Source organism: Micromys minutus, assembly GCF_963924665.1.
Source record: "Micromys minutus genome assembly, chromosome: 20".
Lineage (NCBI taxonomy): Eukaryota > Metazoa > Chordata > Mammalia > Rodentia > Muridae > Micromys > Micromys minutus.
In genome coordinates this window covers 52,855,181-52,876,869 of record NC_137955.1, presented here as the reverse complement: position 1 = coordinate 52,876,869, position 21,689 = coordinate 52,855,181, and the positions used below count along the sequence as shown (strand labels likewise).

Here is a 21,689-nt window from a genome sequence, read left to right as displayed (position 1 = left end):
AAAAGAGAAAAAGAGCCAGAGATGGAACAAATAAAAATAGATTTCAGATTCTAAATAAAAGAACCGGAAAAGTCTAAAAGATGATGTTCAACAATTGAGATAAAGTTTACGAGAAATTTTGAAAAATTAGTTCCCCAAATCATGAAAGAAAATCTACCTTTCTTAAAGAATTTTGTAGATTTTGAGGCAAATGTCAAAGCTATAAGATGCTTCTTTGAAGAATTTGAAAGATCTCTTAAGTAGATGTCTCATGAACAAGAACAAGAAAAATAGAGCAGAAAACGATACAGTTGGGAGTTGATCAGATCTATAGCTGTGCTAAATAATGGATGATTGTCCACATGGAAGTTTCAGATGTACAAGGCCATATTCTTGGTCCTTGGCCTCTTCACCCTCAGCAAGTAAACTAAAACCCCATAAAGACAGCATAACCGTTCTTATTATGACAAATCCGTCCCTGGATGAGGAATATGAAGGCTTGAATAATCCTATTGAATAATCTGGAGTAACCAGTATCTTGAACTGTTCACAGCATACAGATCTAGGTGGACAGCACGTGAACGTGATCGGTTGGTAGCTGCCCCAATGCTGTGCATTCTCCCATTCCGATGCATTCCAAACGATAAAATTAGTTTTATCCATAGAATTAGTATCTAGAACAAAGGAAGGAATATTTATAATTAAAAGGAGTTATTACCCATAGTACAGAAGTCCAAGTAAGGGGTGGAGAGTACACAAAACTCTCACCTCAGAACCAAACCTCACTGGGGACATTTACAAATGAAGTCACTGCAAATCAAGGGAGGCTGGGCATCAACCAATATAAGCAAGTGGGAAGGCGGGAAGGTGGAGTATAGACAAAAGGACAAACTCCAGAGGGCACAAAATGTCACTTTGAGTTTCCTCCGAGAACTTCATGCGGTTCGTGCACAACATACTCGCACTAAATACTAATGCAGACGTAAAGGGAAGAAGTCGATCCAAGTGAAAGCTTTCATTACTTTCCATTACAGGTCGAGGCAAGCTCTGGTCGGCCGCTTGCGCTGTGCTCTTTTCTTAGCTCACTTGTTGCACCACCGGCCAGAGGCACGCGAGGACGGAGCTGGGTAGGGCTAAATTGCTTGGGACACCCAAGGCGTTGTAGGAGGCGGAGCTCAGACTATCCCCACCGCCCTGTAGACGTTGCGTGGCAACTGACCACGCCTGCCAAGTGACTCAAAGGCACGCGCTTCCGTTGTTCCCAGGAAGTTGTGGGTTCCTGGTCCTGTCCCTGACTGAACGGAAGTACAGCTTGTGGAGCTGGGCCGCGATCTCGCCGTGCATCAGCCCATGGCTGCCTACTCCTACCGCCCAGGTGCTGGCCCTGGCCCTGCTGCTGGAGCTGCACTGCCAGACCAGAGCTTTTTGTGGAACGTCTTCCAGAGGTGAGCCCGGCTCTGCCCAGCTCCTTCGGCCCTTGGGTCGGTCCTCAGTTTTTAAGGCCTACCCTCCCGTCCACCTCCCTGCCCCCCTTCTTCCCTGTTCTTCCTACTCCCTTCCATCCCTGATTTCCTCTCTTCTACAAGCACAAGGTTCAGGGTCATGTTGACAGTTACTTTGCTCAGGGCGAAGGGCGCGGCCCAGCCGCCCCACAGGGTCAGGGGTGTTTGGGTTAGAAACAGGACAAATCTTGAGTCAGGAAAACGGCATCAGTGAAAAGAACTGGCTGCTACTGCATGTCTTATGTCTGGTCGTCTTTCTGAATGACTGTCACTCCACTGACTCGTGCCAAAGAATGACTTATTCGTCCTAGAGAATCTTTACCTATTATGAAAATATGAACTGGCGCAAGTGTAAATTAAGTAGACTTGAAGAACTAAAGGAAAGCTTGAGAAGGAATAGAGAAAAGATGACTCAACCCCTCGTACTGCTTCTGGTTATTCCTTAATCTCTGACACACCTGGGGGCGTGTGGCATTCCAGATGAGCTAAGAGAAAGGTCTGGCCAGAGTAACATTCCAGACTTAGTGTAGATTGATGGAAATGGTGTTTTGGTTGTTTTATTTTTCCTTTACTTTTAACTACCAACTTGCCTGGTCTTTTTTTATTTTGTAGGGTTGATAAAGACAGGAGTGGGGTGATTTCAGACAACGAGCTTCAGCAGGCGTTATCCAATGGTGAGTTGAAACCTGAAACATTCACAGTAAGCAGTTTTCTTCCTGGATTCCCAAGGAAGTTCTTAAGACTAAACTGCCATTACCAGTGTAAGGTAAAAGGTGCTTCTAAGCTACCGTGTCTGCATTTTCTTGATTATCATTGTTGCCTCACCAAGCTCCAGAACAAATGCATGTGAGCCTCAGAAATTGCTTTCTGAGAAATGGGAGCAGCGTAGGCCTTTTGGGAGAGGTACGAAGGTTAGCTCTGTGCAGCAGAGGTTCCGCACTTATCTAGAAGGCCTCTGACCTACTATCAGTCTTAGCAACTGCTCTGAAGAGGATCATGAAGAACACTTGACACTGTCAGGTGACATTTAGAAGTAATTGTTTAGTTTTTGAAAGGCTTCAAGATGGTCCTTAGGTACTTTTGTGGAAATACATTTGTTATAAGAACCATTAAAACTTAAAAAAAAGGGTGCACTGAGTGAGTGGGGCTGGAGCGACGGCTCAAAGGTCAAGAGCACTGGCTGCCCTTCCACAGGACTTGGGTTCAATGCCCCGCACCCACATGGCAGCTCAAAAACTCTTAACTTCAGTTCCAAAGGATGTGACACCCTCAAACTAATGAATGTAAAATAAGATTATGATATATTTTATTATATAATATATTAACACATATTATAAAATAAGATTATATATTATATATGTAAACATTAAAACCCTGGGGCCAGTTTGGGAAATAGAGATATGGAAAATGCTATTGGCAGGAGCATGGGGAGGTATTTGTATAATGTGAGGAACACTGTGTCCCAGCAGAATTGAGAGGATTATGGCTTTTGTATGGAGCTCTTCATGGAGTCAGTGTTATTAATCTTTAGCGGTACTATTAGAGACAATTTTTTCTTTAATTTTTTTAAATTTAAATTTGAGACTTATTTATTTTATTTGTATGAATGTTTGACTTGGTTGTATGTATGTGAGCTCATGTAGTTGCTGAGAATCAAACATGGGTCCTGTGCAACAGCAACAAGTACACTAAACTGCTGGGCTGCCTCGCCAGCCTCCTCATCCCGCCCCCCTCTTTTTTTTTTTTTTTTTTTTTTTTTGACCAACTCATGAGTCCTAGACTGGCCTTGACCTTCAATGTAGCCAAGGATGGCCCTTAAACTTCTGATCCTCCTGCCTCTAACTCATGAATCCTTTTTTTTTTTTTAATTTATTTTATTTATTATATATGAGTACACTGTAGCTGTTTTTAGACACACCAGAAGAGATGGTTGTGAGCCACCATGTGGTTGCTGAGATTTGAACTCAGGACCTCTGGAAGAGCAGTTGGTGCTCTTAACCTCTGAGCCATCTCTCCAACCCCCTGACTTTGAGTACTTAATGCTGGTTTACTCTGTATTGAGGATAGAGCCTAGAACTACATGCACAGTGGACAAATACCCTACCAACGTCCATAACCCTAGACACGTATTTCTTACTAAATGTCATTTCTAATTCCTTAGGCATGCTCTTTTCTAATTATTATATTTAGAGATTGTTTTTCCTCAGGTATGCTATGTAAGCTTGGAAAGGGATTACTTTCAAGACATGGTGGAAATTTTAAAAGGCTTATTTTTGTTCTAATGGGGAACATTTCCTTGTAATTTGATTGGATAAAGGGAGAAGGCAAGTGAGATGCTAGATAGTACCTTATAGCTTTGGCTTCAAAATTAAAGGAAAGCTTTTGCTATTTCTGCCATCCACTTAGGCTAGACTTTCTTGGTTCATTTGTATTCTCAGAGTGACCTTTGTCCTAGGCAAAAGCCGCTAGAATTGACACCGTTTTTATTACTTAACCTATGGGGACTACAAGATGCAATTGTCAAGGGACCACTTTAAATCTTGGTAGTTTTCTATCATCTAATGGTATAATGATGGTCTACAAGTTAGCTGCTGTGTCGAAGTATTACAGTATTAGGGAGGTAGACTTTGATAGGAGTTATCAGGAAAAAAGACAGAACAGCCACACCCATATAGTATGAGTTACATCTTGAGGCATGTAGGCAGAAAAATTGGTGTCTAGTGGTTTGGCTCACATGTTTAGTGACCTACAGCTGGTACATACAAGGTAAAAAAAAAAAAAAAAAAGCACAAAGGCTTCAGGGTGAAAGAAAGTGATAGTACCTCAGATATCAGGACAGAAATACTGGTGTCATATGTCACCTGCTCTATGAAATAACTAGCTGTTTATGCTCACTGATAATCAGCTCTATTCCAAAGAGTCAGAATATAAAAAATGAATAAAATTTAATCATGTTATCTGAGAGATAGAGAATAAGGTGGTAAAGAGGAAAGGAAGGTCACCAGTAAATCATAAATCTGACTTTAAAAATTTTAATAGCTAATGTGAAGAGAAAAAAATGTATTCAGTTAATATAATCTTGGTTTTTCCAGAAGTAAACAAAAACAGTTAGGGACACACAGAGTATTAAACTTGTAGGTCTGCTTGCATATGTGGGACCAGTTCTTATGTCCCCAGCATAAACCAAGATTTTTCCCTGTTTAGCTTGGGCACCAATTTCAAAGTGATTCTGACACAAACAAGCGCTTAGTGTCCTTCAGGCAACTGTTAAAATTAACATACCCCCTCTCCTCCCCACTCCCCTCTTCCTCTCCTGTTTCTAAAGCTGGAGTTCTTACGACCTAACCAACTGCACAAAGGATCTGCCTTTTAATATGGTTAACCAGGGCAACTAAATGCCACTTTCAGTTTTTAGAGGGAATAAAACTTAAAACTTTTTCAAACTTTAGCTCTCTCTGGCTTTTAGATTATAAGCTTCATAAAGAAGGTTCACACTGTACTGTGCAGGGACAGTTAGCATTGAATAGTTGCATATGAGTTCTCACTACCCTTTTCAGAATTGCTATGTTTATGTAATTTAAACTATTTTGATTTCTAACCAGTTTCTAGGATTGATTTTCTGCTTTGATTTTGGAATCAGATTAAACTATTTTAGGAAATTTAATTAATATGTTATTGGAAAGGAAGAGTAAAGTTAAAAATAACATGGTTTCTCACTTCAATTTAGTCATCTCTAAGACCTCTTTGTTGCTGTGTAGTTGACACTGTGCTAGGAGTGTTTATGAATACACTGGGCCTCTGTGAGACTTATTTACATAGAAGAATGTGGTCAGTAGGCAGGTAGAATACAGAACAGGATTTGTTTTCTCATCTCTGTGACCATAGTACCTTCTAGAAGCAACTCATGGAAAGAAATATTTGTTTTGGGTCACAGTGTGGGTTTAGTCTTTCCAGAGGGGGGTTGGTGGAACAGAACCATTCACTTCTGGCAGCCAGGGACCCTAAAACAGGAATACTGGTGTTCCCTGTTCCTCTAGCTTTCTTTGTCCCTTTTATTCTGTCTGGGCCCCACTCCATTGAATAATGCCACACACATTCAGGGTGGGTCTTTCCCTCAAGTTAATTTTATCTGGAAATGCTCTCGTAGAGATATATCTTACTAATCTCCTAGGTGATTGTTTCTAATTCCAGTAAAGTTTACAGTGAAGATCAGCTATTTTACCATTATGAAATGCTGTGTCACAAACTTCTTGGGTTATAGATTAAATGTTAATTTTTCTCAAGCTCCTTTTTGGTTTGTTTGTTGCTTAGTTAGTCTTTTGTGAAGTGTAACCCAGGCTGACTTTTATTTAAACTTACTGCTTAGCTGAGGATGGTTTTGAACTCCTAATTTCATGTCTCTGCGCTCACCTCTTTTAGTGCTTTTGAAGTAGATTTGACTTACAGAATATATTAGTGATTCCCTGTGCATCTTTTATTTGTACTTTGAAAATAGTCTTATTTTCTCTTTTTTTAAAAAAATAATCTTTTGAAGACATTTTTATCAAATAGAATTGTAGTTTAAGATTTAAAAAAGAGAGCTGAAGGAAATCATACCTCTATCTATGCAAGATGATTACCTGTAAAATTATTATCCAGTCACTAACAGTCCCAGAACATTGTCAAACCTGAAGGTGGGTGGTCTTTGGGACCCCAGCAAAGTATGACATATGTTCTCCCCAGAAATTTGCACAAGTGAAGCTCTACAAAGAAAGAGTATCCGGCCTCTGGTAATTATAAACTCAGCAATATAAACTATGTACTGACCAGAATTGCTCAGAGCTCATATAGGTTAAGGCAACCATATCTCCTGGTGTCCTAGGAAGCAGGCCCTGCTTGCAAGCTCTATTCCAGAGCAGGCCACTGAGTCTTGTGGACTAACAATAGACCAGGCACTTAGAGCTTCTTGTAATTTAATCTTCTTTGATCTAATTGATATTATGTCACTTGTTCTCAGGTACGTGGACTCCATTTAATCCAGTGACTGTGAGGTCAATCATTTGTAAGTATCCACACAGACAGGCTAGGTGTTTCTTTGGGAACAACCATAATAACCCCATTCAGATGTTGTGTGGGCTCTGTGTTTCATCCTCTCTCCTTCTGTATGTATAGATGTCTTCACTTATCCATTAATTTAAGTTCACATCCTAGTTCATCCTGTCCATTGCTAACTCTAAGGTTATAGATCCAAAAAATCTCCACGTTACAGTTTTCTTTAAGCCTTATTTTGTTATTTTGGTAGTATCTTTTTAAATTCATGTTTGTGATTCTTTTATTTAAATATTATGTGTAGTAGTCTTTTAAACTTTAAAAAATGCTTTTATTTAAGAATTACATATGTTAATTTACATCTACTTTATCTTGTGTTGTGGATGATTTCAAAGTCTGTAAGAAGGCAGCCTGCATCTAATTGTTCCTGCTGGATTTCATGTATGTAACTGATTACCTTTGTGTTTTAGTCATTTTTATTTGTTTTGAGAGCTAGTGTTTGGTTGAATTTAATATTCTTGTACCAAGATCTGAACTGGAGCTGGAGGTGAGCCCTCCAGGCAGGATTTCCATCATTTCTTTCTTACCAAGGTGTGGGTTGTTGGTTTTGGTTCTGTGTGTTACTTTTCCATTGCTATGATAAAACACCATGACTAAGGTGAAGAAGGACACTATTTGGGCTTACAGTATCAGAGGTCCAGGGATAGAGTTTATAGTAGTGGGAAGCCTGGAATAGGCAGCAGGTCTGGTGGCATGAACAGGAAACTAAAGAGCTCACATCTTGAACCACAAGCCAGAAGCATCAAGAGAAAGAGCACTAGGAATGAAAGAGCACTTTGAAACCTCAAAGCCTGCCTTCAGTGACCTATGTCATGCAGCAGAGCCACACCTCTTACACCTACATGTTCAAATACATGAGCCTATGGGGCCATTCTCATTTAAACCACCACAACATGGTTGCATGTGTAAGCAAGGATTAAGCTTCAGATGAGAAGGATGATGGTGCCTGTAAGTATATTCTTAGGAGAGATTTACTGTCCCTTTGATTTCTAGGTTTCCTTCCTGGGAGGTAGATTTTTCTTTCTTTTTCCTTTTCTGGTTTCCTTTAATATGGAATCTTATGATCAAGTCCCTTTTACCACAAGAGACAAGGCATATGTCTAGCCTTTTCCACTTTACATCACCTGTGCCCTTTTGAAGTACTATGTCTCCTGACATTAACAGCATATTGCAGAGTATGTTGGTATAGGTAAATTGCATTCTAGCCACCTCAACAGATTGATGTAGGTAAACTTGGTCAAGGTCTTAAAAATAAAATCTGAAGTTAACAGCATAATAGACTAGGAAGTCTTCTAATTAAAACAGGTGTTTCTTGACCTAGAGGAACTCTTCTAAACCTCCCTCTGGAGGTGTGTTACCTGGGCAGTAAAAAGGGTTACTGTGGCTCAGGACTTGGAGCTAGGAAATGGGGCCTTAACCTTTGCACTGCATTTTTCTTCTGATAAAATGATAGTGCTCTTAATGTTTCTGTTTTTCAGAACATGTTTTATCATAGCTGTCTATCTTCTGCACAGTTGTGAATGTGTGTTCTGATGGTCATTACTTGGGGGCTAGTATTAGCTGACTGCCCTCCACACTCTTCCACCCTAGGGAATAAGTAGGCTTCTAGGAATCTAGTAATTTGTTCAGCAAATTAACCTTTACTAGGCAGCTGGCTCCATGCTGGCACCTGAGGGTCTTTGAGGTGGCGTGAAACTGTCAGTAGTGTGCTGTGATTGGTTGTCTTTTGCTGTTGAACATGCAAACTTAATGTGTGCCTGCTGTTTCTCTTCATCTCAGCTATGTTTGACCGAGAAAACAAGGCTGGTGTGAACTTCAGTGAATTTACAGGTGTGTGGAAGTATATCACAGACTGGCAGAATGTCTTCCGGACCTACGACAGGGACAACTCTGGGATGATTGACAAGAACGAGCTCAAACAAGCACTCTCAGGTTTTGGTAATTCACTTGTCTTGATTGTATAGCATATTTCATTTTGGAATATAGGAGCTTTGTTTTACTATGTTCCATTTATTGTTTCTTTTAACCCGGTCCATGTGAAATTTCTGTTTGTTATACAGGTTCATATTTTTGATTCTATTTTTGTCATGAAGATTTATATGTGACATGGAGTCTTTCACACAGTGTTTCCTCCAAAATGAGATAAGGGCTATGCAAATAATCTGCTTTTTGTGAAACGAGATGGTGTCATGAGCAAAATTGAGAATGTGGCTTCTGGGACAATTTAAAGTAGAAAAGTGAAAACATAATGATGTGGGGTATTTGGCAGCATATATGTAGTGGTTTGTCAAATTACACAAACACAGTGATAAAATAACAGTAAGACATAATTCTACAAATAATAAAATGTATCAGTCCATCCAAATTTTTGCTTCAGTTGGAAATTAGAAAGTGTGTGTGCCCATTCTCAAATGCATTTAGTACATGTGTTTGGTGTGGTTTCGGTGTGCAAAGTGTGCTGTGTTTCTCACAAATATTCATAGTACCTGTCCAGAGCATAATTAGCGGCTCCCAGAAGTAGCCTTGAGTATGAAAGAAAAGTGGAATTTTTTTTTCTTTTTTCTTTTTTTTAACTACAAAGGAATCACTAAAATGTTTGCAGCACATCTGTAACTTGTCAGGGTTACACCAAAATTCTAATTTGGAACACTCTCGTATAGTACTCTGTCCTTTTTGCTCTTATAAAACCCTTCTGAGTTTTATTTCTTAAAAATTTGCTAATATATGTCTTCCAGAAAAGTTTTATTAAAAAGTGAATTATAATCTAATATATTGTGAATATCATTGAGTTTTATTTTCCTAAAGTATGTTATTTCCTACTAATATGGCTTCTGTAATTCTAGTAGTACTCTTTCTAGCATTACAATGACCATCCCTTTTCTTCTGTCCTTTCCCTTCTTGGTTTATCATTAGGCACAGTAAAAAGCATAAGTGCCCTCTGTGCCCTGATCAGACCAGTAACATTTCAGGCTTTCCTAAAGAAAACAGTGGAAAGTGTCTGGTTATGGGTCAGTGGTCCATCTTGGACAGTCCCAGCATCTCCACTGTGTACTCTCCAGGTGAAGTCCTGCCATGGTTTTTCCTATTTGCCCTGATACAGGACATTACTCTTTTATTGTCCAGGAAAAAGAAATATCTTTCTGTTTGCATACTAATTTGGAATATTTTCAGTGGCAACTGTTAGGAAGTTGGCTTTAGAAGTAAAAGTTCCTATTCTGACCTCCAAAAGGGTTGTTGCTTTTGGGTAAACAGGAGCTTAGTAGAGAATAAGAGCATCAGTGGTGTTTCAGGCTGACCTAGTGGTACCTCTGACTCTGATGGGACACCTGGTGAGTCTAACAATTCTTCTGTTCACTTAAACTATACTAAATTCTATGGCCAGGTACAGAGGTCTGGATGGACACCTTCCTGCAGGTGTGGCTTTGGCTACTTGTTAGTTACTTTACCTGCAATAAAGCCAACTGTTCTATTAGGCAGCACAGTTGGAGTGAACAGTCCCTTACCCCTAAACCCTGCATCTCTTTGAGCATCCCCCTTTCCATCTGGCCTTTGGCATTTTGCATTTTTGTGTGTGTGTGTGTGTGTGTGTGTGTGTGTGTGTGTGTGTTAGTCAGGGTTCTCTAGAGTCTCGGAACTTATGAATAGTCTTTCTTTAGCCAGATATTTATTGGTAACTTACAGTCTGTAGTCTAATCCTTTAACAATGGCCGGCAGAAGCTGTGAAGTCCAAGGATCTAGCAGATGCTCAGTCCCACAGGGCAAGCAGGCAAAGTCCCAGAAGGCAGGCAGGCAGGCAGAGAGAGAAAGAGAGAGAGAGAGTGTGAGAGAGCTCTAGCCTTCCTTGTTCCAATGTCCTTATGTAGGTCTCCAACTGAAGGTGTGTCCCAAATTAAAGGTGTGTGTCACCACACCTGGATCTGGGACGTGCTTGTCTCAGATGACCTTGAACTCAGTGATCTCTTTGCTTTAGTTTCCTAAGATTCTTAGCCTCTATGCCTCAAGATCAAAATCAAAGGTGGGCCTCCCAATTCTGGATTGTGGTTCATTCCAGATATGGTCAAGTTGACAACCAGAAATAGCCACTACATTTTGTTTGTTTGTTTGTTTGTTTTTAATCATAAAAACTTATGAAAGTATAACACTTATAATTTCACTTACCTATATTTTTAGCCATATTCAATCTTGGTGCATGGGCATATCTCCTTTATGGTGTAGGCAAGTCTGAAGCCTCTACCATGATGTGCAAATAAAATGTGTGGTTGCTTACCATTGATTCATTTCATAAGGTTAATGGTTTTTAATAACAATAATACTTTGCCTGAGTTAGGATCGGGCAAGACCCAAACACAGCCTTTCTCAGACCATTTACTGTCTGGGGAAAGCACAGATTAATACCATGCAAATCATTTTTGTATCCACTGGAGGTCATTGATTTTCATCAGATTGTGACTGCATTGGGATTCCTCCAGAAGCACAGGGGTGTGTTGCTTCTGGTCGTGGAATTTCTAGTTGTCTAGGAGCCCACTGCCCATAGATCAGTGGCCTGGACCAGGTGTCAATGGAATCATTTTTCTAGCAGTATCATACCTATTAGTTTCTTGGTAAAAAAGGACTTTGCCTGTTACAGAAGGCTGTTGGCTTGGAAGTAGACACAATATTTCCATTTCCAGTGAGATTCTCACCTCTAGGGCTACAGAAGAATATCCCTGGCAGAGATGGAGAGTACATATATCTTGGTACTACCTCACCCAGACCCTTCAGCCCTCTTGTGAAGACATTCCACCTGGTCTTTCTTCCCTGAGATGGTCAAGACTGACTCCAAGACATTTCCCTAGTTGAAAATTATGATCTGATCTATGTATCTCACTAGTCAGTCCTAACCAGGCCACAGTGCTGAGCACAAATCACTTTGGCTCTAAGGCAGTTCTCTTCTTGTGTGCCTTTGTATTGAAGGAGCTCTGTATAGGTCAGTTTGCTGCCAATTTTTGGTCCCTCTGGGGAGCATTCTTTTATGGTTTATTTATAGTTTACTTTGCTAGTCTGTCTGTCTTTTACTTTGCATTAGCTACAAGAGTGCCAGTGATCAGAGAAATTGCAAATTGATCCTAGCAGCAATGGGATTGTGTCCATGCAGAGACAGGAAATCTTATGTATTTGTTCTCATTTCACCTGTCCTTTCTTATCCTGGCAGGAGACCATCAGTGCCTGTCTTGCTCTGTCTACACCTGGGTCTGAAGCTGTATTCTTGGAGAGTCGGCTTAGCCAGGCCCACTACCTCACATGTTAGGTGTAAGTGAGGCATGATAGCTGTTCTCTATGCTATCTCTTTCAGACTTCAGTTGAGGGTTCTGTCTTCTGTTTGATGTGCAAGGAAGGGGGCTCCTGTAGCAGTTTTGATGTCACACATTTGTGTAGGGCTCCTAAATGTAAGTCTTCTCTCCCTGCGATTGCTCTGGAAGGTGCTGTGAACATGGTTTTTTTTTTGTTTTGTTTTGTTTTGTTTTTGTTTTTGTTTTTTGTGTTTGAACATTTATCAGTATAATGATTAAGTTTCATAGAGTAATTAACTGTGAGATTCAGACAATAGGTGTACATATACCTACAAATCTTCCACCAAGATTTAAAACTAGTAAAAATATTTTATCACCTGGATTTTATCTCCTGAATTAATAAGGTTACCACAGTCACACAGATAGTAAGATAGGGAAGCAGATGAGGGGTGCCCTTCTTAAACTTGGCCTCTGGTGATGTCTGTATGTCTATATGTCCCCTGCTGAAGACCTTTCAAACACACTCAGTAAATTAGAAATGGACTTAAAATGCCTGGTGATTTGTCACTGGTCCTGAACTTCATGATACTGATTAGCTGCACACTCAGAAACTTAGAATCCTAATGCCTAGTAACACATTACTGATTCTAATCTCTATGAGACTGATTAGCTGTATTTTAAGAATCCTGACACTAAATGAAATAGTTTAGTACTTTCTTTATGTTAAGACACATGTAACTAGAACCTTTAGTGACACTTTAGCTTTCAGAGCATTGTATAATGATGATCGGCCAAGGGCACTAAGTCACTGAGAATATATCTAGATAAGTTGACATAGTGAGGTGTCTCTACTAGGTTCAAGATTACCAAGCCTAACTGCCTTGTGGGTGTTTTCTTGGACACAGGCAGAATGAGCACAATTAACTAACATTAGCTCATAAGAAGCAAGACAGCAAGAGGACTTGCAAGTTGTTACTGGTGTTTATGATCACTTCGCAGTTCTAACAACATTTATTTCAGAATATTGTACTTAGGCAGCATACTTAGTTTTCAGAGTGCCTTTCAATAAATTTTTACCACCGCCCCCCCCCCCCCCTTATTTCCACCCAACTACTGTTGATCTTAGACCCTGGAGTCTTAGAAAGGAAAGTTTAGGCAGTGATTCATACTTTAATCTTCCTCTCCTAGTTTGTCTCTGATATGACTCTAATTTTTCTTCTTTAAGGTTACCGACTCTCTGATCAGTTCCATGACATCCTCATCCGAAAATTTGACAGGCAAGGACGAGGGCAGATCGCATTTGATGACTTCATCCAGGGCTGCATCGTCTTGCAGGTAACCAAACAGCTTCATGTGGGTTTGTTGGGACATGCAGAGGTGGGAGTTGGAGGTAGGGGCACAAATGGAGCAACCATCAGCCATCATATAGTGAGTACTTAACTTCCCTTCTGTCTAAGTTTTGGTGCTAGCAAAATTTTGGGGTTTTTTAAAGATTTATTTCTTTATTATATATGAGTGCACTATTGCTGTCTTCAGACACACCAGAAGAGGGCTTTGGATTTCATGACGTGTGGTTGCTGGGAATTGAACTCAGGTCCTCTGGAAGAGCAGTCAGTGCTCTTAACCACTGAGCTGCTCTCCAGCCTGCTAGCAAAACTTTTTATTTTAAACCCTTGGAGCTAGGATCAGGTACCTAATAGTGGTCTTTCAGTATTTGTTCTGTACATTATAATGACCTGGAATATGCCTCTTCCCTATTGATGCCACAGCTGTTATGACCTTTTTAGCATAAGACATTGTATTTTTATGGTAAAACTGGTATAGTGAACCTTGATGCCAATCATAAGTAAGCCTAACAATATGTATAGTACATAATCCTTAATAATAATAATTGAAATACTACACTTTTTATTTTGGGAAACAAGGTCTCTATACCTCTGGCTGACCTTAAATTCACTATGTAGCCTATGCTAGCTTTGAAATCACCCTTTAAAATAATGGAATTATAGCTGTGTACCATATGCTTTACTTTTTTATCACTACAGCGAATATGCCTTCTAAAATAAAACAAACAAAAAACAATGTACTAGAAAGAGCATAAATTGTTACACCAGTATCAGCTGCCTACATCTCATTCTCACTGTGATCCTTGATTATGCCAAGCAGCGGTACCAAACATTTGGTGACCTGTGCTCTCTAAACATGAAAAGGATGTACAAACAGCCATTATTGCCCAGTGCAGGTTCCTGTCAAAAGAGATAGGCCCTACTATTGTTTTTAGATAGAAGTCCAGGTTCTCTAGTTTTAAGCTTTGTAAATGTGGTAAGTTGATAAGCCCTGTTTATCTTAAAGTTTTTGCTATGGAATTTTCAAACAAAAGAAGCAATTAGGATAACAATATAATGACCAGACTTAACAGTTGTTACCTCACAGTGGATTATATGAGACTTTCATGCTCCAGCCCTTTTTCTGAAATAGATTCAGTACATAGAAAGCAAATGTTTTCTCCATTAATGCTTCAGTAGAACCTTTCTCTAAGAGGGAAGTTCTTAGATACTGATTCTAGGCTAAGGTTACTTTTGTTGGTTGCAGAACCATTGAGAGATTTGGACAGCATTAATCTTGAGATATAATATAGAATTTTGGAAAATATTCTTAGAGTGTTGTTCTAATTCAGAGAAAGTCAATAAAAGTGCATCTCCTCTGATTTGACTGTTAATTACAATGCTCCATGATTCCTTTACAAATCTGAGAGGCTGGAGAGATGCGTTGGTAAAAAGCACTAGCTGCTATTCTAGATATTCCAGGTTTGATTCCCAGCACCCACAGGGCAGCTAACAACCATCTGTAACTCCAGGTCTGGAGGATCCAATGCCCTCTCCTTGCCTTCACTGGCAACAAATCTACATGGTGTGCAGAAATTCTAGCAAAACAGTCATACACATAAAATAAAAACAAATCTTTAAAAACAACAAAAATGTCATTCAGAGCCTCGTATGGTTTAGGACTATAATTCTAGCTCCTAGGAGCCAGAAGCAATAAGGCTCATGTGTTCTAGACAAGCCTGGCTGCATTACAGTACTCTGCTTAAAAAAAAAAAAAAAGGCATGTTTCTTATGCTGTTGGAGAATTGGTTTATTAATATTCAAGCTTCAAGTCTCTGAAAGAGACTATCTCTGCCACTGTTCAAGAGTTCCCATGAGGTTAGGGATGCTTACAGTGTTCTCTGAACACTTCAAAAAGAAGTAGATACAAAATCTTATAGACTGTGTCTGAATTATTAAGTTAAGAGTTCTTGTTTGTAAGTAAAGTTCTAATTCTTACATTTCTGAATGCAAAGATTTGGGAGTTTTTATCAGACTTCTGAATAGCCTAATCAAGTTCAGAAGAAGCTCTCCATTCCCTATACCCTGAACTCTGTTGGTATTGTGTCTGTGGGATGGGGCAACAGCCCGTTTCTTGGATCACTTTTACTTATGGAGAATGACTGAAAGTCCTAGAAAGGAGGAGAATCTCAAAGGAGAGAGAAAGCTGTAGGGTATAGATAAAAGTTAGAAATGTGGTTTTGGTTTTTGGGTTTTTTTTTCCTAAAAAGCCCAGCCTAGCTTTGATTCCCACCCCTACTCCCAGTGTAGCTGATGGTGGCCTTGAACTCCTGGTCTTTCTGCCTCCACTTCTCAAGTTCTGGGATTACAGTCTTGAACCAGTACTCTCGGCAACTCATTGTTTTCTGTTTTCCGGAGCCTAACACATGGGCACCATAATATCTGCCTTTTTATCAGATATTTAAGATTCAGATTGTAGTTTCTTGTATCTACTACTGACCAGCACAGAGTTTTGTGACCACATGACAGTAGTTTGTTTTACGTTAATAGTGCCTTATGGTAAGTGGGGAGTATTTAGACAGAATCTTGCTCTGTAGCCTAGGATGGTCTTGCCTTAGCCTCCTGAGTGCTGAGATTCAGGGGTGCGCCACTACACCCAACCTTCATGCTAGCACTTTCCCATAAAAACCACTCTGAAGCAGGAATTCTTTTGAGGCTTGCTTGATGTGCTGGGGCTATTATTTTCTATTAACCCTTGTGTCTTTTTTTAATAATTACTGAGAGCATATTATGGACTTCATAAGTTTATCTAAAACTGGCATGCATGCAACCGAGTGTTACAAAATATGAGTGGAATCTGGCATGGCAGCACCATGCCTTTACTCACCAAAAATCTAGACTGTGAATTCAAGGCCAGGCTGCTCTGCAGACTTAGTCCTAGGCCAGGGTTACACAGTGGGACCCTGACTTAAAAACATAAAGCAAACAGTAAAATAAATGGAGTGAAATGGTCTTGCTCTTCAACTTTTGACCTGTCTGAATCCAAAGTCTGCTGGAGGGGAGGTGGGCTATAGGGGTTGATCCCTGCATGATGCTCACAAACTGCATGAAGTTGGCACTTCCTCCACTAGTCCCTTCAACACATGTGTCCTTCTGGACTATAGTCAAGATATAAACATTAGTGTCTCTGTCCTAAGCCACCCAGACCAGGTCCATGAGGTTGTAAAATGTGAAGAAGGACCTATGTGGTATAAGGTTGGCTAGACCTGCTATGTACTTTGTTCCCTGTAGAGGCATTCATGGCTCATAAAGACACTGACCAAAGGTGCTCAAGAATACTCAGCCTGTGCTTTCCTGTGTGAATACCATTTTCAGTGTCCCTTTAGGAGATGGAAATGCATGTGCTTCTGAGGTTGGGTCTGAGACTGAAGATGTTCTTCATCTAAGTACACTGTTCTGTACAGTAAATTCTCAATATCTTATGTTTCTCCTAGAGGTTGACAGACATATTCAGACGCTATGACACGGATCAGGATGGCTGGATTCAGGTGTCTTATGAGCAGTATCTCTCCATGGTCTTCAGCATTGTATAAGCAGGCCTTGTGAACAGCAAGCACGGCATGCAAAAGACTGAAGATGCCAAATCTCTTACTTGTGATAGAGCAGGGGACAGCTGCATTGAGATGCTGTCCTTTCAGTTGGCTGTAGAGTTAATACTTGGGGACCTGGCTGTACATATGTGAATAAGCTGGTCAGTGATTCTGTAGGGGCAATCTAGCTACACTGTTATAATACAAACCTTGGGGTTTTCTGACTAATTGTGCCATGAGGTGAGACCTAATAATGGTTCAGGATTCTGCTCTCAAACTATCATGTTCTTTTCTAGATGCCTCTAATCCTGTAGTTGCAATGCTTCTGTTAGCCAATAGAATTTTAATATAATATGGAACTTGCACAGAAGGCTTTTCATGTGCCTTACTTTTTAAAAAAAAATTATTCATTGGAATATGTAACATAAGCAATAAAGTAATGATACAGATTGGTTGTCTAGTTGTGGTTGTTTTGTTTTGTTTTAACCAAACAGGTGGAAGAAATGTACCCTTTGTTATCACTCTAGTTGCTGTGTAAACATGGGAGAGTGGGCCTTAAAAATGAGGCAGACTAAAGTCTCATGCAATACCCAACTTCATTTAGAGCATCAGAAAATATATACTCCTGAGTGTTAAGAATCGCATGAATAAGATGTTCAATCACAAAGACAATCCACACATGGCAAAAACATGTTTTTTTCTATAAAGGCATATGAATAACAACTTCAGTAAACTCACTTCTGTCTGCCATACCTGGGAGGAGCACAAAAACACATTACAAGACCGATTCTGTGTATTGCAACAGGTCATGTAACATAAGCAATAAAGTAATGAATGATACAGACTGCTTGCCTAGTTTTGGCTGTTTTTGTTTTGCTTTTTTTTTTTTTTTAAGATTTATTTATTTTATATATATGAGTACACTGTAGCTGTCTTAAGACACACCAGAAGAGGGCATCAGATCCCATTAAAGATGGTTGTGAGTCACCATGTGGTTGCTGGGATTTGAACTTAGGACCTCTGGAAGAGCAGTCAGTGTTCTTAACTACTGAGCCATTTCTCCAGCCCTTGTTTTTTTTTTTTTTTTTTTAACTAAACAGGTGGAAGAAAATTACCCTTTGTTGCCGCTCTAGTTGCTGTGTAAACATGGGAGAGTTTTATTTTCTGACAAGCACTCAGAAATCTTATATGACTCCACTTTTGGACGGAGTTCTAATACCTGAAGTCACTGTCTCATGTGTACTCTCCTATCTAAAAGTCTGTCCAACAGACAAGCAGGACAGAAGGACATCTAAACATAACCATGTTACAGCTCTGGGGACAGGAACCCCTTCATGCCCCCTGCTTGCCAAATCAAGTTGAAAGAAGCAGAGTATGAAAACAGCTGGGTAGGTGTCAGGGATGAGGAACAAATCCATAAGGTCCTCTCTGGCCAAGGATGCCACTGAGGGTTTGTTTTCTGTTATTTCCAGTTTATTGTGGGGAGCCGAATGCGGATGCCATTACAAGATGACGCTGGCTCCCTCACGGTTTGAGGTAAACAACTCCATATATAGTAATGCTCTTGTCTGCTAAGGTGCTGCACCCTGCTCATGCGCAGTACATAACCTATCTCCGGCCAATCCCGAGGCCTCTGGTGTCAGCAGACTGGTGACAACCAATCATGGCAAGCCCGTATGCGCTTCTCCCTATATAAGCAGACAGCTAGGGTAGTTCGGGCCCCTCGCTTCCTGCTCTCCCCTTCAATCAAGAGGCTACCACAATAAAGCGTGATCTGAGAAGAATCCTCTGGTGGTGGTCATGTTTCCTCACTGGTCAATCAGAGGGAAAGAGCTATATTCTGTGTTGGCAGAGTTGTCTCTTGTGAAATGACCCCATTATGGGTGTCTCTGGGTGTGCTCTGAGAATCCATCCATGTCAGTCACTGACCCACACTTGCAGATAACCCTATTCCAGTGAAGCCAACCAGTACACAATGACGTTTATAAATTCAGTGGTAAGTGATGCCTCTATCTGTGTACCTGGACTCATCCATTTATAGCCATCATTCATCTCTGCTCCTGCCCAGTCCTATCTGCAGCCATACTCTTCCAGCCTCAGTTTGCAGGACTGAAATGTTGTCCTTCCTGTGCTCACTTGTTCATGCACACATGCACCCAATATGAGTATCACTGCACATTGAGCCTTTTAATAGCATACCTTAATGCCTGTGCTGTATTCTTGAATACTGTGTCACACTTAAGAGTACCTGCACTGTACTGGAGAGATGTCTCAGAGGTTAAGAGCACTGACTGCTCTTGCAGAGGTCCTGAGTTCAATTCCCAGCAACCACATGGTGGCTCACAACCATCTTTAATGGGATCTGAAGCCCTCTTCTGGTGTGTCTTAAGACAGCTACAGTGTACTCGTATATATAGAATAAATATTTTTTAAAAAAGAATACATGTACCAGCAATACACCTTAGAACCTGCTCCTTAGTTCTGAATACTCCCATACCCCACAACTGATTGAGTACCTTCACTGGATGTATGAGGATCTACCATGCATACCTGAGGAACTGCTGTACACATCTGAGTTTTTGCATATGTCATACAACATACTTGAGAGTATCTAGTTTGTATAAGTTCTTGTACTGTACACCAAGAAACCTGCCCCAAACATATCTGAATATATTCACTGCATGCCTGAGATTCGGCACTGACCACCTGGGTACCTGTTCCGCACACTTGAGTACCTGCACTTCACATGAGAATGAAGTGCCTTCTACATGTGTGAGCTTGTACCACACTCCTGGGAGTGTGCCACACCCTAGAATGAAAAACCTGTGCCACTTATCTGGGTGTGGTTGTGCCATAACCCTAAGTGAAGTACATGCCAGGGCCCAGTGCTGTCATTAGGAAGGCCTAGGCTTGGATTCTTGACCCGAACTGGGTGTGATTTGGTTGGACTGCTTCAGAAATAAAAAATGACCTGGAGACAGGGTTCTAACAGAGGAAGGCAGAGTGATAGAGGTGGGCTGAGGGCTGTTTGTGGAGTGGGGACTTTATTGTTATCTCAAAGGCCAGGGAACAAAGTAGCTCGTGGGGTGTAGAAGGGTCACTGGCAAGGCAGTTGCCCATCTTAAGAGAAGTGGTGCTCTGTGCCTCCAGTACACTGAACTGCCCAGAACAGACCGCTGACCTTTAGTAGAGAAAGCTGGGAAGCTTGCTTTGGGAAAACCACTGGGCACAAGAATGTTTATCGTCTGTACTCAGCCTGGCCACATGAGGGCAGTGCAGTCACATTAGAAACAGGCCCTGTCCATGCTCCCACGGCATTTGCAAAAGCAACAGTAAGTCTGGCTAAAGGGAAGGGTGGCTGTTTGGAGAGTTTCTTGTAGTTTGTGTTCTTTGCCATTTCCTTTTTGTTGTGCATTCAGAACTGGTTGTTAGGATGTAGTGAATAGATAGCCCATTAGGAATGTATGATTGAGAAGCTGGCCATGGTGTGAACAAAGGAGAGCAGTCATAGGAAGCAGAGACCAGGATATCCACCCTCCCCCATGCTGACTCATCATATAAACAGTATACACATGATTAAATACTTCAGAACTTTATGTGGCAAGAAACTGGTTGAAACCCCAAAGCTGTCACCCAGATTCAAATTTCAGAGGATCCTACATGAAAAAATGGTTAAGGTTGTCTATCCCTCCAGATGACAGAGACCACTGTGGTGACAAGATGTAGAGCTCAGGCCATAAACTATAACCATTTTTACTAACAGTAGGAAGTGTATTTTTCCCTCCCCTCTACTCCATTGTAAGGATGAAGTTATACCATCAAATCTCCAAGTACAAACTGGCTCCTGGTCCATGTCCTACAAGAAGAAATTTCTTTTAAATGCTATCTATACCCATGACCTCTGGAAAGTTACTTGTCCCTTTCCCCTTCCAGCAATTTACTAAACGGTCTTTCCCTTCTTCTGTCAGAGACAGCCTGTTCTCCCTCTAGCAATGCTGTCTCCATTTTCTTGAGATTCTGATGGAGCTTTACCTTGAGGTTAGGGAGATGGCTCGGTGAGTCAAGTGCTTGCCATGCAAGCATGAGGACTCAAATTTGGATCCCCAACATCTACATAAAAAGCTGTATGTAGTGATGCAGGATTCCTAATACTGAAAAACCAGGAACATTCCTGAGGCTCACAGATCACTGAGTTAAACCAACCAGTGAGATTCAGGTGCATTGAGAGATGATATAAAATGGAAAGTAATAGAGGAATAACTTTATATTAACTTCTGGCCTCCATATGCACATACAGAGGCACATATCCTCACACACTTATGTGCACTTCCATATACACCACACAAACAAAAGCACCCCCAGTCTTTCAGCTGGGTAGGGACTCACCTGCACCTATACATGTGAGCGGGTGCTGTGAGAAACAAGAGGGTTCAGGATAGGGGAATGTGGGGATATTTCCCCAAGGAGGATGTGGCCTCCAGGTTAATGAGTATAGGATTTGTTCTACCTTCTGTGGGCTTGGTACCCAGGATGCTTCTGTCATAGTTCTCTTTTGTGGCTTCATATCTTCAGACAACTCAAACAACATAGGCTTCCCCGCCACTCTAGAAGGAACTAGGAGCAGGACTTCCTGTTAAAATCTTTTCATCTTTCCACAACCTGACAGTGTGCTCTGGTTGAGGACCCAGTGCCATATTACTAGGCTTCTTGTTCCCAATTTGAATGCAGCATATGCCTGCCTGAGTATGCTGGGGGAAGTGGAGTAGGATTTGATGGATGTCTAATTCTCCATCAGAAGCTTCAGGAAGCTGCCATTATGTCTCTAACAGTTGGGACATCCATAATAAAATACAACACTGCAAATCCAAGTATTGCAGGTCCATGTTCAGCATCTGGAGCTCTTTTAGGCATTATTTGTGCTCTAGGAGCTTTGGG

General features: G+C 40.8%; 1 protein-coding gene across 5 annotated transcripts; it reads left to right on the top strand.

Annotated features, from left to right (window-relative positions):
- The first annotated feature begins 1,265 nt into the window (after window positions 1–1,265).
- PDCD6 (programmed cell death 6) lies at window positions 1,266–17,208 on the top strand. Of its 5 annotated transcripts, none has more exons than XR_013975451.1 (7): window positions 1,266–1,424; window positions 2,094–2,155; window positions 6,478–6,522; window positions 8,349–8,501; window positions 11,761–11,858; window positions 13,065–13,174; window positions 16,659–16,687. XR_013975451.1 is itself a non-coding variant. In XM_080933585.1 (6 exons), the coding sequence occupies exons 1-6, from the start codon at window positions 1,330–1,332 to the stop codon at window positions 16,755–16,757; spliced, it is 564 nt and encodes a 187-aa protein (XP_080789711.1). In that variant the 5' UTR covers window positions 1,266–1,329; the 3' UTR covers window positions 16,758–17,208. The 5 variants fall into 5 exon arrangements, 3 of the variants coding, with proteins under 3 accessions (XP_080789711.1, XP_080789710.1, XP_080789712.1); XR_013975452.1 differs by having other exon boundaries at window positions 8,349–8,507; XM_080933585.1 differs by lacking the exon at window positions 11,761–11,858 and having other exon boundaries at window positions 16,659–17,208.
- The last annotated feature ends 4,481 nt before the right edge of the window (window positions 17,209–21,689 follow it).